The 17,213-nt window shown below is 41.3% G+C and overlaps 1 protein-coding gene across 3 annotated transcripts in view; it reads left to right on the top strand.

The window, feature by feature from the left end:
* LOC121575579 (cadherin-22-like) overlaps positions 1–12,432 on the top strand; it is a 283,643-nt gene extending 271,211 nt beyond the window's left edge. For all 3 annotated transcript variants that reach the window (XM_041888768.2, XM_041888769.2, XM_041888767.2), the window contains 3 exons: positions 235–352; positions 2,868–3,119; positions 10,701–12,432. In XM_041888768.2, the coding sequence (XP_041744702.1) occupies positions 235–352; positions 2,868–3,119; positions 10,701–11,218 (888 nt within the window). In that variant the 3' untranslated portion in view covers positions 11,219–12,432. The remainder of the gene's footprint in view (positions 1–234; positions 353–2,867; positions 3,120–10,700) is intronic.
* Positions 12,433–17,213: the final 4,781 nt, after the last annotated feature.

Raw genomic sequence — 17,213 nt, 5'->3', positions numbered from 1 at the left:
CATATTTCCCTCCATGTGCTACTCTACTCATCAGTCCGTGGCACACTGATTAAATGTGAAAACATAATTTATCAACCGGCGCTTCAATGCTGGCCTCAATGAAATAGAATGAGGAGGTGTGCATTTTCATTGCAGGGCTGTCTTGAGGTTAAGGGATGGCTGGGATAGGAATGGTGGCTTGTGTTACACACTGTAAAGTCATCCCCGTGTCTTGATTTCCTTCGTCTCTGGCAGCTCATTCACACCATCAGTGTGGTGGATCGGGACGAGCCGCAGTCGGGCCACCGATTCTACTTCACCCTGGCACCAGAGGCCACCAACAACCGCCACTTCACCCTGTGGGATGTCAAAGGTAAGAGGTCAAACGTTATAGGTCAGAGGTCAAACAGCTGTTACAGAGCGACTGAAGGTAATGTTGAAGGACGATACTCTACATCCTCGTGCCTCAGAGGGTACTGTGAAATATGTGTAGTTAGAATAGTATGTGTTGATGCAGTATATGATGCAGTATATGGACATACTGTTCCGCTTAATGTAAGTGCCCCTACATTATGAAACACCACATAAGGACATCCATATTCTAGTGGTGACTTTGCAGTGGACCCAAACCTTTTTCCTTCGCATCTTTTTGTTGTTGTTGCAAAACACTGACTCCATGGAGCGGGATTACATGTTAGCAAGCAAATCCCTCTTTGGAGATGGGTACCTAAGTGGATGTGACGCATGGCCAAATCAAGATTGATCTGACATGGTGAAAATGTCAGAGGAGCGAGCCAGGGAAATGTCAGAGGAGGCTGTGGCGTGGCCTGGTGTAGCACAGTCACATGCCTGGGCAGGGGCCTGGGTACTGGGAAACACGGGGCTCAGCGTCTGCATGAGTCAACTCACCCCTCCGCCCACACACACAGATAGACTCACGCATACACGCAGAGACACAGGCAAGCACACAAATGCACATGTATTGAACCAATCACACACGTATATACACACAGTCAAACCTATATGCTGGCAGCACACAAACATACACAAACACTTAACACACACACACACACACACACACACACACACTATGTGCTCAGCAGGGTGTGTGCTCTCACCCAGAGACACTGTGGCTCAGACCTTTTATCCTCCCACCTTTTTCCCCCACTGTACTTCTGTTTCATGGACACATTTGTCAACCTGTCAGATTGGATGTGTCACTTTCTCTTTTCACCATCACGGCTTCACATTCCATTCATTTGAGCTATGACACATGAAGACAAACAGGCACTCTTTTTTTCATTCCACAAAACTTTTTAGTCATTGTTTTTGGAAGTCTGCAAAGCCAATCTTCGCCATTGAAGAAGCAAAGATCTACAGTTATCGCAAAAGTGACTTGCTTTACTTACTTTATTGTCCCGGTTAGGGAAATTTGTTATAAAGCAAATAAAAGAAGTGTGTTTTGTTTTGTCTTATCAGTTTTTGTTACTGTTAATAAGTCATTGTTCATTTAATAATCTGATTAATGTAAATTAACATGACATTCAATAAAAACAGTTCAGTAAATCTTTCACTCCATTAAAACACACACAATTAGCTTATACATTCCCCTGTCGCCTCATAAAATAAAATACAATATTTAGACCGCACTTGTCAATGCACCTATTTATCAATCACTTTATTTTCGACGGGTTTAAGATGGTATGGATACTTTCTGGTACTTACCTCAAATAATTTAACACCATTGGTAACTACTTGGTACCAAATGGTACAAAGGAACGCTTGTGTCAATGAATCTCAATGAAATTAAAGTGAAAGGAATATTGCAATTATTAGGTAGTTACCATTTTAACCAGCCATTTCAAGGTAACAACCTGCCATGTACTGTGTTTAAAAATAAATGGTTATCAAAATGTCTGTTTCGGAAATAAACAATTCAACAATGATAGAGCCTAAGATTACTGCATCCCTCTTCTGTCCATTCAGCCTCTTTTTGAGATAGAAAGGCATACTTATGAAATAGGATGCCGAGTAAAAGTCAGAGGGACAATGTCACAGACATTATACTCAGCAAAGTTCCAAAACAAACAGCCATGGTGATAGGAAGAGTGTACTGCCTACCTGTGACAGAGAAGTGCTGTAGCTGCATTGATGACTGTGATATATGCCTCCGCTGATGGATTGCCTAGTGTCTTATATACAAGTCCATCCATACTAGCTATTCTGACTATATTTGTCAAAGCCTGCTGCTGTATGTATTGTCTATGTCTCCCCGAGAGGCTGTGCACCAGTTAGGTTTTATTTGAAATTTGGCATCCTCCCATTTTCTCCCCTTGGTTTCATTTGACTAAAAATAATGTGTGATGAATAGATGGTTACAGTTCTTGGTTAACTAGCTAGCGAATTTTAGCCATATTATCATAGACGTGACATCAGTCAAAACACCTCAAAACAAGGCATGGTATTAAGAACAAAAGAAAACTAGCTGAAACGAGCCACCTACGATTCCCCACATGGCAGCTTCTCGTCAAATACATATCTGAGCAGAGGCAAACCTATTTCTCAGGTAGCACCTCATTTATTTATTTATACTGAATTATCTTGTTCTCTGACTCGTCTGCCTGTGTGGGATTTCCAGACTATAAAATTGGAACACCAAAATGGACATTGGCATACCGGCAACATGACTATACAGGACGGCCATCTTAGTTATGAAGGTCTATGACTACTCTAGTATTATCTCATATACAGTATTATATCTCTATGTTACAGATAACCCTGCAGGGATTCGAACCCAGCGCTTGGGCTTCAACCGCCAACAGCAGATAGTTATGAAGGTCTATGTATGACATAGGCCATTGGTATAATATTGTATCTCTATGTTCCAGACAACACTGCGGGAATCCGGACCCAGCGCTCGGGCTTCAACCGCCACGAGCAGAACGTCTACCTGCTGCCTATCCTGGTAGTGGATAGCGGGCCTCCCGCCCTGAGCTCCACGGGCACCCTGACCATCCACGTGTGTGGCTGTGACCCGGAGGGCGCCATCCAGTCCTGCAATGCCACCGCCTACGCCATTAGCGCCTCACTCAGTCCCGGGGCCCTCATAGCTCTACTGGTCTGCATGCTCATACTCATAGGTAAGCATGGACCAAAGTGAAAATGGAACTGAGTTCCTTCAAATTTAGCTGCGCTTGATTGAGCTTGCCTGGCATAAAATAACCAACAGAATAGTCCTAAAAGTGGAACCCCATCCTTTTGGCACTGTAGGCAATCAAATGCTCAAAGTATTTGGAAAGGAAAACAAATGTTATTGGAATCCAGGTCTGCAAACCATCTGTTTGTCTGCTTGTACAGTTTTTGGGCAAAATAATTTTGGGATTTATTTTCTATTTACTGAGTCACAAATTAATGAAACGGCCCTCTGGTGGAATAAGTCAACTGTAAAGACAATCTGGAGATAGGATGAAATTGAAGGATACAGATTTTTCGGTAAACATGGGATTAACTATGTTTACAACTGGCATTAATAAAGGAAAGACATCTGCTCTGGATGATCTGGGTCTATCAGGACACAGAACAGTGCTTTTGTTTTAAAACAGCAGAGAAGCAGACAAATATATACAGTATAGGGAATACAGTTATAGGTATGTGGCACATATGAGTATACGGGAATAATTCAAAACAATGTGAATGATACAATAGAGGGACTGTCAAACCAAAGTACAGTCTACCTCTACAGCTGTATCCTTCATTCATGAATGTCATGTATCTATGATTTGTTTTCTTCATATTTTTCGTCCAACGAGTGACGTTGCAGTCGGGCAACTCTCAACCCCCTTTCATGAGCTTTTCTCCAAGTGGATAGTACTTACAATCGTTGGACTTTAGGAATGACATCAAACCACTCTGCTCCCTGAAATATGGTGGGAGGGGGAGCTGAATGGTGAGAGTGGGAGGCCTAGTAGAAAGAGGGGGGGCTGCATCAGCACTCAGGTCCCCCTGGAACAACGCTCTTTAAATAGACAAGGTTTTCCAGACATTCTCAGATACTAGCATTCACACACACACAACTCTCAGCAGGAGTGCTAGGCGAGAGAAGATTTTGTATTGTCATCTTTGGAAGTTTCAGGAGTAGCTTTAAAGTCTTGCCTCGTTAATACTGGCAAAACGTTCTTTTTTTTAGCAGCGGTTGAAACGTAAGCAGAGTACGTCATCGTCAGTTTATTTTCGGTCCCCTCTGCGTACTTTTCTAACCTGTGTTTCACATCTCGTTTGTTTTGAATGACTGATAAACAGGCTGGGGCTTCATCCCAAATGGCACCCTATTCCAGGGCCCATATTGCTCTGGTCAAGTAGTGCACTAGAGAACAGGGTGCCATTTGGGATGGACCTTGGGTCATACAGTATCTCTGAATCAGGGATCGGGTATTGTTTTTAGGGTGGTTTTAATATAATGTCTCCATTAACTTAAGCGTAGTGAGCTTCAAAAGGAACCAATATTTTATTCATTGGGGTTTTTAAAAGCCTATTTGGCCCTCAACCAAAATGATTATGTACAAACCTGAAGCATGCAAGCTTAACTATAAAAAGCAGTCGTTAAAAAGTACTGTGTTTTGGGTGGTACTATAGCTGTACTACCACAAAGGGTCATTTCCATTTCAATTCAGGAATTAAACAGATATTTTAATTCCAGTTTTCCCCAATGCATTTCAATGCGGAACAGTAGGAAATGGAATATCATTGTACTTCCTAAATTAACTGAATTGAAATGGCACTTATCCTAACCCTGCTATCTCAGTAACGCTCCTGTCTTCAAAAACAAGCTGTCCATAATATTGCCCATTGTTTAGAGGAATATTAGATATTAAATATGATGTGGTGTATGTTTGGTGAAGCAAGTGGTGAGTAGCCTAAGTTGAAATGGAAAAAAAACATTGATATCTGTCATTGATACCCATTTACTGTTCGCAGTGTAATTCTGCCAATACCTTGGCTGATTTGCACCCATTTGATCGCAGTTCAAGTGATGTCAGATACACACAAATTAATATTGACTGATTGATATTCATTGGCAGAAAATGGAAACAACACCTATATTAAGTGGCTAGAGCTCTAAGCAGCTCTAAGCCCACTGAGGTATTGCCAATTATAGTGGAGGTTCTGGGCTGCGAGAGAGCTGAGCTGAGCTCAAGGGAATGAGAACGGACAGTGCTGTGTTAACAGCCACCTTATGTGTTAATGGGCGAGATGGATTGGAGCAAAACAACTAACTTGCCTGTGGGTCGGCCTTGACTTCCCAACGATCCACCCACACACAGAACACACACAAAGAGCGTAAACTCACACACACACACACACACACACACACACACACACACACACACACACACACACACACACACACACACACACACACACACACACACAGTATAGAACCACACACAGAGCCTAGACACACACACAGAACTCACAAACAAAATGTCTCCCAGCAACTCACCCGTTGATCTGTACGTGTTTGTGAGTGTGGTTGGGGGGGGAGAACCCAGCTCTCCGGAGGCGCCGGAGCACCTTATTAGATCAATTGTGGCATGATGAGCAAAATGAAAACACATCTCTGCCTAATTAGCAACAAACAAACAATCCCTCCATCAGTTCATTTAGTGGGTGACGTGATGAATCCATTTTGGCGCGGCGAGGCATATGCGTACATCCGTTCCAATTACGCCCCATCTGCTGTGATGAACTCCTGAGCTCGTGCGGCTAGGCGCAGCCCAAGGGTAAATTGCCCGTCTTGTCAGGACTGCTTATCGGAACACTCTGTACACAAAGGAGCAGCCACACGTTGGCGGGGCAGGTACTATATGTATGCCGGACATACCACAGGCTGTGCATTATACCATGCATAACATGCAAAATGTGACTTTGGATATGATGTGTTATGTTACCGTCGCTGTAACGCGGCGAATAACAGTAACGTTGAAAGATGTAATTCATATCTCTTTAAGAAGAATGAAGCAGCAAATGTATTACCTCTGATTTCCACTAAGATAGAAACCTAATACTATACTACACACTGTAGTATTCCCCTTGATCGTGTATTGCTTACTATAGAATGTTGTAGTATACTGTAGAATACTATACTACAAACAGTAATATTCCTTGATCATGTAGTGCTTACTTTAGAACGTTGTAGTATACTGTGTAGAATACTATACTACACACTGTACTGGTCCTCTGTAGCTCAGCTGGTAGAGCACGGCGCTTGTAACGCCAAGGTAGTGGGTTCGATCCCCGGGACCACCCATACACAAAAAAAAAAATTTATGCACGCATGACTGTAAGTCGCTTTGGATAAAAGCGTCTGCTAAATGGCATATTATTATTATTATTATAACCCTCAATCACGTAGTGCTTACTTTAGAATTTTTTGATCGATTGGGACTCCAAGCTAGCTTTACTGCTACCTGCTAGCTTTGTCGATGCTGTTTTGATTTGAACGTGCTGTCCTTGGGGAGCTCATGCCAGGAATTTCCTTTGAGGTTCCCCCTCGATTGTGTAGTGCTTACTATAAAATTGTGTAGTATACTGTAGAATAATATACTCCACACTGTAGTATTCCTTGAGTGATTGATTTTATTTGACTATTTAATAACACAATACAACCACACATTCGGATACAATGCATTTAGAAATGTGTTGAGAATAACTAAACAAGTTTAAAATGTGTTTCCACTGTTGTCCTAGTTCAAACATCAAACATGTTACACATTTACAGCTCACCCACATGAAAAAAATACTATAGTATACTATGGTCTAAATACTGTAGTATTACTATATTTATATACTATAGTATTTACTGTAGTGTTTTTGCGGGCATGACTGTAGTAATTACTGTAGTGTTTTTGTGGACATGAATGTAGTATATAGTATTAACTGTAGTGTTTTTGCGAACATGACTGTATTATACTATAGTATTCACCAGGAGCTCAAGGCATTACAGAGGGTAGTGCGTACGGCCCAGTACATCACTGGGGCCAAGCTTCCTGCCATCCAGGATCTCTATACCAGGCGGTGTCAGTGGAATGCCCTAAAAATTGCCAAAGACTCGAGCCACCCTAGTCATAGACTGTTCTCTCTGCTACCGCACGGCAAGCGGTACCGGAGCGCCATGTCTATGTCCAAAGGCTTCTTAACAGCTTCTACCCCCAAGCCATAAGACTCCTGAACAGCTAATCAAATGGCTACCCGGACTATTTGCATTGCTCCCCCTGGTGGTACTATCTGTTTATTATCTGTGCATAGTCACTTTACCTCTACCCACATGTACATATTACCTCAATTACCTCAACTAACCTGTGCCCCCGCACATTGACTATGTACCGGTACCTAGCCTCGCTATTGTTGTTTTACTGCTGCTCTTTAATTATTTTTTTATTTTTTATTTTCTTTACTTATCTAATTTTTACTGAACACTTATTTGTCTTAAAACTGCATTATTGGTTAAGGGCTTGTAAGTAAGCATTTCACTGTAAGGTGTAAGGTATTCGGCGCATGTGACAAATAACATTTTATTTTATTTATATATACAGTACCAGTCAAAAGTTTGGACACACCTACTCATTCAAGTGTTTTTCTTTATTTGTATTATGTTCTACATTGTAGAATAATAGTGAAGACATCAAAACTATGAAATAACACATATGGAATCATGTAGTAACCAAAAAAAGTGTTAAACAAATCAAAATATATAGCCACCCTTTGCCTCGATGACAGCTTGGCACACTCTTGGCATTCTCTCAACCAGCTTCATGAGGTAGTCACCTGGAATGCATTTCAATTAACAGGTGTGCCTTGTCCCCAGTGAAAGTTGCGCCCCTGGTATTCACTGTTTTTGCAGACATGACTGTGGTATATTATAGTAACACCTGCCGGTAAAATGCTAAAATGGCACAACTACCAGACTCCAGTTACGCCAGTTACTGTTTAATGAGGGGAACACCAACCAGAACATAAGACATGTTCGTGAGGGGCCACCTTTTGAGTTGAGTATACAGTTGAGCAATGCAATGGATCAGACAACACCTTATCAAAATTATACATAATTTATTACATTTGTAACATCTAAGTATTAGACCGGTTCTAGGCCTATTAAAGGGAAACAGAACAGAGGCAGATAAAGAACAAGCAAAGTTGATTAAAGCTTAGAGGATTAGGTTTGCTTATTTGACAGAGATAAATAACACACGTTAACAAGAGTACACCAAAATGACTTAGCTCTGTTACTTCCACTAGATAGCTTTCTGAAATACAACAGTGCCTTCACAGAGATTCAGCTGACCATGTTCAAAAAGTGACAAATACTGTACTTCTGGTGATAGAAAATAAACAGTTAACCACTGAATTAACATAAATAATATATATTTCAGAAATACAAATTACTTTACAAAGACAGTCAACTTATTGGAGGGTGCTGCCAATAAACTGCCTGGACCTCAAACCAGCAAAGCCTCTCCAAACAAACCAACCGAAAACAAAAGGACATTACTGCAGTGGCAATAACATTCCAGGTCCAAAGCTCCAGCAACCTTTCGGTTACTGGCCCAACACTTCCACCCGCCAGGCTACCTGCGCCCCCATGAAGAGGGGTACACACTGATGTGTAGTGTTGGATTTGCCCCAAACATAATGCTTTGTTTCATGTCATAAAGATAATTTATTAGCCAATTTTTTTGTAGTTTTACTTTAGTGCTTTAATGCCAACAGGATACATGTTTTTGAATATTTGTATTCTGTACAGGCTTCCTTCTTTTCACTCTGCCATTTAGGTTAGTATTGTGGAGTAACTACAATGTTGTTGATCCATCCTCGGCTGTCTCCAATCACAGCCATTAAACTCTGTAACTGTTTTAAAGTCACCATTGGCCTCATGGTGAAATCCCTGAGTGCTTTCTTTCCTCTCCGGCAACTGAGTTAGGAAGGACGCCTGTATCTTTGTAGTGACTGGGTGTATTGATATTCCATCCAAAATGTAATTAATAACTTCACCATGCTCAAAGGCATATTCAATGTCTGTATCTACCAATAGGTGGCTTTGCGAGGCATTGGAAAACCTCCTGAGTCTTTGTGGTTGAATCTGTGTTTGAAATCCACTGCTCGATTGATAATTGTATTGTGTGGGGTACAGAGATGAGGTAGTCATAAAAAAATCTAATTGCACACAGTACAACTTATTATGTGACTTGTTAAGCACATTTTTACTCCAGAACGTATTTAGGCTTGCCATATAAAAGGGGATGAATACTTATTGACATAAGACATTTCAGCTTTTCGTTTTTAATTATTTTGTAAAACTTTCTAAAACATAATTCCACTTTGACAATATGGGGTATTTATTGTAGGCCAGTGAAACAAAATCTCAATGTAACCATTTAAAATTCAGTCTGTACTACAACAAAATGTGGAACAAATCAAGGGGTGTGAATACTTACTGAAGGCACTGTTAATGAAAGTCGTTAGTGAGCTGGCCCCCTGATGGCCATCATCACATGCAGGATTAGTCAATGTTCAAGGATGGAGGTGATAGCATATCAACCTCATGCCGCGTGGAACGGAAATGGCTTCAATCCCAATTATAATAGTAATGGTAATAGTAGTGATATACATATTCATCGTCATATTACTTCAAAATAGTAATGATCTACATTAATGTTTGAATATTCATATAGTTATTATAATTATATTTTTATTTCCACATTTGATTAAGACACTTTTAATTAGTGTTGTCATAGCGCTGACATTTAGTTTGGTAAGTGGTAGACAGGAAGTTATAATTAATTAATTAATCAATCGGAGTCCCTCCGGAATAACCATATGTCTGGACAATTGGGCTACAGCTAAGTGGAAGTTTTCTAGTCAGACATGGAGGCAGTCATTAATATAAGTAAGCTTGGATTAAAGCCCTAATTGATTTATTGGGATGGATACAGCTTTTTTTTTCTCCGCCTCATTAGACTATTAAGTGATCCATCTCAGTTGTTTTCCTTTTTAATTCAGACTTAATTTTTCAGTCATTAAACCCTCTGTTGGTGGAGGCCAACACAGTAGAGCTCTGCTGTAACTTTTTGTCTGGTTCTACCGCAGCACGTCTCACTTGAATAAGTATTGATGAACAGATCAGCCTCTATTAAGCGTTTGAAAACATATTTCTGGTTGAGCAATTAAGAATTTTGCTTCGTGCACCGGAGGAGAATCGATGCCTATGCATTGGAAATGTTACTCTTCATTATTTAAACTGTATTTTTTGGTGTGAAATCAAAGTTGGAAAATCAGAGATGAAAAAGGAAAGGGCAAACTTTTTCCTAATAAATAGAAAAAATATGTTTTATTAGCCACTCACCACTTTCACAATCCAATATTCTTCATTCATCTTGTGTTATTCCCCTTTGTGCTTGAGAGAAACTTTACAAAAGGGCAGATGTTTATGTTCACTCTTATAATTCATTAGTCTTCGCCTCATGACGTGAAATTACTCTCTACCAGCTACTCTCTGAAAGTTTCTCCAAATGTTCACTGGCAACTCCAGATAATAATCCAGAGCTTTGGCTCACAACTTCTGCACAGTGCAGACACACTTCATAGGCTCTGACTTCCACTGTTGATGCGGCTGATCCCTAAACCCCTTAATCCCTAATCCCATGCTCTTTCTCCACCTTCTGCAGTCCTGGTGCTGCTAATCCTGACCCTGAAGCGCCACCGCAAGGGCCAGAGCATGTCGGAGGACGAGGAGGACATGCGCGACAACGTCATCAAGTACAACGACGAGGGCGGCGGCGAGCAGGATACGCAGGCCTACGACATGAGTACCCTGCGCAACCTCTTTGACTTTCCAGAGGCCAAGAGTGGCTCGTCCGAGTCGGGCCCTGACCTACGCACGCTGCCCCAGTGGTTCCAGGGACGGATGAGTGGTGACGGCGGGACGGCCGACTTCTCCCTCTTCAAGGGCTACATCCTCAAGAAGGTGGAGCAGGCAGACGCCGACCTGTCGGTGCCGCCCTACGACTCATTCCAGACGTACGCCTTCGAGGGAACCAGCTCTCCGGCCCTCTCCCTCAGCTCCATCCACACCCTGTCCACCACATCCGAGCAGGATTTCTCCTACCTCAGCGACTGGGGGCCGCGCTTCAGGCAGCTGGCTGGATACTACACCACGGGACATCCTGAGGAAGACGGCTCTTAGCGGTGTCCTCGGCCCAGACCCTTTCTCCTCCTCCATCCCCAGCACTGTATCAAGAGCCCAGTGTCAAAACTGTCCTAAAAAGCCCTCGTCCAACTCCTTCAGAGCGACAGAACTGAATCCCAGTCAGTGTTGGAAATCAATTTGGTCAAAAAAAAAATCTTACTTCGAAAAGGTTGAAACTTCATGGTGAAAGGTGGGCTGATTAAATGTGGGATTAAAGGAGGTCTTATCCATTCACTATTCCCTTTACAATAAGGAACAAAGGAGTATGACGTAATACAATATAAGTGGTGCGCCACAGGTTACAATACAATTACCTTTTACATTTGTCTCTGGGTATTTTCTGCCTGGAGTCAAAGACTGTTCAATTTTTAGCTGTGTGAGTGTGGACGCTCTGAGGACATTCAGAGAAATGTGAATGTTATGAAACTCAGCAGGGGGTTAAGGGTTTTTTCCAAGCCAAGGCAAACTATCTGTGACAAATATGTATTTATTTATGAACAAATATTTATGTATTTATTCCTTTGTATTGATGTATTTATTTTGTCCATAATCACCTAACCACTTGTAACAATGGACATCAATGAAGAATGATACAGAAAGATTTATTAAAGTGAAAACCTGAGGAGAGATGAGCTTCTGTGTAAGCATGTAGCAGAGGACTTCACAAAGGTGATATTTGGGTCACGGACAACTACAGTCTAGGAAATATTTGTATTTATTTTTTAGGAAAACTTTTGTAAAATAAACAACAAGACTGGAAGACGGAGAGTGACTAAAAAGAAAAGGGTGAGACTTTCACTGGATTGTAAAGATTTCTAAGGGGTTATGAAGGACGTTGGACATTGTGTTAACTGGGTTTTTGCTTTGCTTTTTCACCGCCATTTAAAAGGCAATAAGGCACAATCCGCACAAGCGATTCAACACTATACTGTATGAAATGACTGTGTTTGTTTCATGGAGTTGGGTATTTGCCAACTCTTCCTGAGAAGTTCATGTTCATTCCAGTATTTGTATGTGTGTGTCCAACTTGTTTTATATTTCGGAAGATTTGATTGCTTTTGTTCTTTTGAGTCTATTTTACAGGGTGGATGGATATGTGAAGGGGTGACCGGTACAGGAATAAGGGATGAGTAGATGGAATTCCTCCACCCGCTATCCAGAACCTATTTAATGTTGATCTTAAACTTGCAAATGTATGGAAAATAAAATCAATAAATATTTAATGATATGTTTTGTAAAAAGACTGATGGCTTTTTCTCCACATTGTAAGAACTGAGATACTTATGATCTAATATCATTATAACAGCTTATCTTATTATGTCAATGTTTGAGAGTCACTACAGTATTGCTAGGATACAGTTTCATCTTATCATAGTTGATCCGATAGAGTGAAACTACCCTCATAATTATGGTATGATGACACTTACTAAATAATTGTTTATTTTTAGGGAACAATAATCCTGCATCCAGGAAGTGAATTGTGTAGCTTGGTTCCACTAGAGTACAGTCAGAATCTGTAGGTCTAATTAATGCAGAGGATCGCTAGATGCAGATTAAGGGAATTCAGAGTATCTCCCTACTCCCAAGCCCTTTAATTGTCATGGTCACCTGAGGATACTGTAGCAAATGGAGTTCAGTCTTATCTTTGTGGTCTGGGGTGGTGGCCAAGGTGGCCCACTCATAACACTTCTGGTTATGCTTCAAAGGAGTTGGAGGTTCATGTTGAGCTCAAAGTTCACTTTCATATTCGAGTGTTGAGTCAGGACATTGGAAAGTGTTGGACAGTCTACATTCAGCTGACAGATCCCTTTCCCTAATCTTAAACTTAACCCTTATCCTAACACTACACATAACCCTAATTGTAAACCTGATCCTAATCTTAACCCTGAACTTAACCAATTCCTATTTTACCTTAAACTAATCACAATCTCCTGGCTGAATATCCACTTCCAAAACGTTGACAAGTCGGAGACCTGTAATATGTATTTATTTCAAGGTCATATTGAACCTGAACAAGATCAGTAAAAATAATTCTGATAATCAAATCTTTGGCTTGACTGTTGGCCAGAAGTATACTGAACAAAAATATAAACTAACATGTAAAGTGTTGGTCCCATGTGTTACAGGTTTTGGTTTTGCCATTTATGTTTTGAGGTTGGACTTTTAGCATGTTAGCACGTAGGGTGCACCGATTGATGTCACCTCGTTAGTCAGTATGTGTTACACCTGTGCTTGTTGCTATCTCATTAGTGGGAAGGGGTTTCACCTGTGCTGGCCCAGGTGCTATTTAATAATGGCTGGCCCAGTGCTCTAGTTGTTTTGAGAAATGTGGAGGGTTAACACCTTTAGTTGGTGCTCCTTATTTGAAATCTAAAAGAACAATCCTATATCTGATCTTCACTGTTTTCATTTCGCTCCACTTTTTGGTTTGCTTGCTGTCTTTGAGTTTGGTGTGGGTTTTTCTTTTGTTTGCCTCCTTAGTGGGCAAATTTAGTGGCCGCTCATGGTGGGTGTCTTTTAGGTCCCAGTTGTTGCTATGCAACTTTCAGTGGACACCCCCATGAGTGTCTTTCAGAACTCCTCCTAAAACTCCACCTGTTTCGTTTTGGTTGTTGTCAGTGACTCTTTGTTAGTTCCCCCTTCTGATTGAGCGACATTATTTGGTTTTCTTGCTGGAAAAAGAAACACGTGTTTCATGAGCAGAAATAAAAGATCCCTGAAATAAAAGATCCCAGAAATGTTCCATATGCACACAAAGCTTATTTCGCTCAAATTCTGTGCACAAATTTCTTAACATCCCTGTTTGTGAGCATTTCTCCTTTGCCAAGATAATCCATCCACCTGACAGGTGTGGCATATCAAGAAGCTGATTAAACAGCATGATCATTACACAGCTGCACCTTGTGCTGGGGAGAATAAAAGGTTACACAACACAATGCCACAGATGTCTCAAGCTTTGAGGGAGCGTGCAATTGGCATGCTGACTGCAGGAATGTCCACCAGAGATGTATTTCTCTACCATAAGCCGCATCAAGTCATTTTAGAGAATTTAGCAGTACATCCAACCGACCTCAAAATGTAGACCATGTGTAAACACGTCTGCCCAGGACCTCCCACAGGACCTCCACATCCTGCTTCTTCACCTGCGGGATCGTCTGAGACCAGCCACCCGGACAGCTGATGAAACTGTTTGCACAACCGAAGAATTTCTGCACAAACTGTCAGAAACCGTCTCAGGGAAGGTCATCTGCGTGCTCGTCATCCTCACTAAGGTCTTAACCTGACTGCTGTTCAGTGTCGTAACCACCTTCAGTGGGCAAATGCTCACCTTCGATGGCCACTGGCACGCTGGAGAAGTGTGCTCTTCATGGATTAATCCCGGTTTCAACTGTACCGGGCAGATGGCAGACAGCATGTGGGCGAGCGGTTTGCTGATGGCAACATAGTACCCCAAGGTGGTGGTGGGGGTATGGTAAGTGCAGGCATAAGCAATGGAAAACGCACACAATTGCATTTTATCGATTGCAATTTGAATGCACAGCAATACCGTGACGAGATCCTGAGGCCCATTGTCGTGCCATTCATCCGCCGCCATCACCTCATGTTTCAGCGTGACAATGCACGGCCCCATGTCGCAAGGATCTGTATACAATTCCTGGAAGCTGAAAATGTCCCAGTTCTTCCATTGCCTGCATACTCACCAGACATGTCACCCATTGAGCATGTTTGGGATGCTCTGGATCAACGTGTACGACAGTGTGTTCCAGTTCCCGTCAATATCCATTACCTTTGCACAGCCATTGAAGAGGAGTGGGACAACATTCCACAAGCCACAATCAACAGCCTGATCAACTCTATGTGAAGGAGATGTGTCGTGCTGAATGAGGCAAATGGTGGTCACACAAGATACTGACTGGTTTTCTGATCCACGCCCCTACTTTTTTTTAAAGGTATCTGTGACCAACAGATGCATATTTTTATTCCCATTCATGTAAAATCCATAGATTAGGGCCTAATGAATTGATTTAAATTGACTGATTTCCTTACATGAACTGTATCTCATTAAAATCGTTGAAATTGTTGCATGTTGTGTTTTATTTTTGTTCTGTGGATATGACTTGAAATATGCATAAGAACAGATAAATGGAACCATATGTGGTCAGGTGAGATTGGATGTGGTCAGGTCTAATCGTGATGTATGGGGATGGCCCATCCATTATTAATCATAGCTCCAATACGACAGCATCGGATGACGTGATGTCATACCCTAAAATCCTCTAGACTTTTGTCTATAAACACCCGGGCCATTAGAGTCATAGGAGAGGAGGAGGGGGGGTGTTCTGGGCTCTTAATGAATTCCTCATCAGTGAAATGCCAGAAGGATACCACCGCATGACTAATCCAATGGAAAAGGTTAAAGAGTAAGCACTGCCTAAGGGAGAATCTCAGTTTCTCCCAGTACTCCTGGTCAGTCCACTCTCCACCCATGAATGAGCATCTTTACTGAGGTAGCGGCGGCCATTTTTCAGTAATGGGCTATACATTCTAACACATGTGTTGTAATAAATCACAGATTTCCCCCCCTAGTCCAAGGGCAACATGAGGACCTTCATTTGTTATGAGCACAGATGAAAGGTGATTGACAGTGCTCTGGGGGAATATCTGTGCTGACATTAAAGTCCCCCCTCTTTTCTCATTGGGATTGATAATGACAATTGATAAAGCATTGCAGAAATATGAATGTACTGTAGAACATATTCATCAAAAATAGGCCTAAAGTCTGGGCAGCACTATATTATTTTCGAAGGCACAGGGAAAAAAAGCTGATTTTCAAAGAGAGAGGAAAAACAAAGCACCTATTCCTTTCCTCGTGTTATGAAATGCAGGACTTGGTAAAACCTGATGCCATTTAAACCTGCTAGGTTTAAGTTACATGCAGGTAGGCAGTTTGAATTATGCACAACACCGTTAATTTAGATGATTTAGAATTGGGAATGTAACTTAGCTTAATTTCAGAGGTGTTGGCTTAAATATATCCAAACATATCGTGTTTATCACTTAAACGTTAATATTTATCGATTGAAAAACCATGACACCTTTGCTATTTCGAAACCGTTTATTTATATTATGATTGGCAGTAATTAAACTTGAGTTTATTAAACAAATCATGTATTGTTTTATCACTAAAACCTCCAGATAGTTTGATTTCTTGCTTGAAGAGTTTCGAAAGAATAGAGCCCTACCAGCTGTATGAAATGTGCGATAATGGACTTTTGAAGACCCTGGGAACTATTGTCGTGTTCACACTTCACTTAGCCCTGGGTTAAGAGAGATTTTAGCCTGGGGCTAAGTGACTTAACATTTGCACATTCTAAAGTAAAATAGCGCCAACCTAAAACCAGGGCTAGATGGACCAGCTCAGAAGCAGTCTTAGCACCAACTTTTTTTCTGTTGTCACTTAATTTGAATATTCGACTCCAGAAAAGTGACAGTTAGTTTTCAGTTAGCCCTGGGTTAAGAAATGCTTGTGTGAAAGTAGGGTAAACTAGCCCAGGGAAACATTTTAGCCCAGGGTTAAGGTTAACCCTGAGCTAAGAGAATGCAGTGTGAAAATGCCTTGTGTATTAGCTAATACTTCCATTACCACTGAAAACGCCACCAAAGGAAATATAGAAAACATCAATATAAATCAATTAGTACGTATGTTAGGTTCTTATACAAGCGGGTCAAGTGTTTTGTCAATGGGAAACATTAGTTAAAGAGTGACATATTCACTTTGTCCTTTAGTTGGGTCCTGAACAATCCACTTCGTACAAAGAATCAGGCCACACCACATACGAGATGACCATTCACAACACAATGGCAAGATTGCGGAACTTTATGAGTTCATGTTTCTGTTTCATGTCGATTTAAAGGAATAGGACCATCTTAATAACACAAACTTGAGCTTGTCATATTATGCTGCTCAGTTTGTAGTACTGATATCCGCAAC

Source organism: Coregonus clupeaformis, chromosome 10, assembly GCF_020615455.1.
Source record: "Coregonus clupeaformis isolate EN_2021a chromosome 10, ASM2061545v1, whole genome shotgun sequence".
NCBI classification, from domain to species: Eukaryota; Metazoa; Chordata; class Actinopteri; order Salmoniformes; family Salmonidae; genus Coregonus; species Coregonus clupeaformis.
This window is presented reverse-complemented; position numbering and strand designations above follow the sequence as displayed.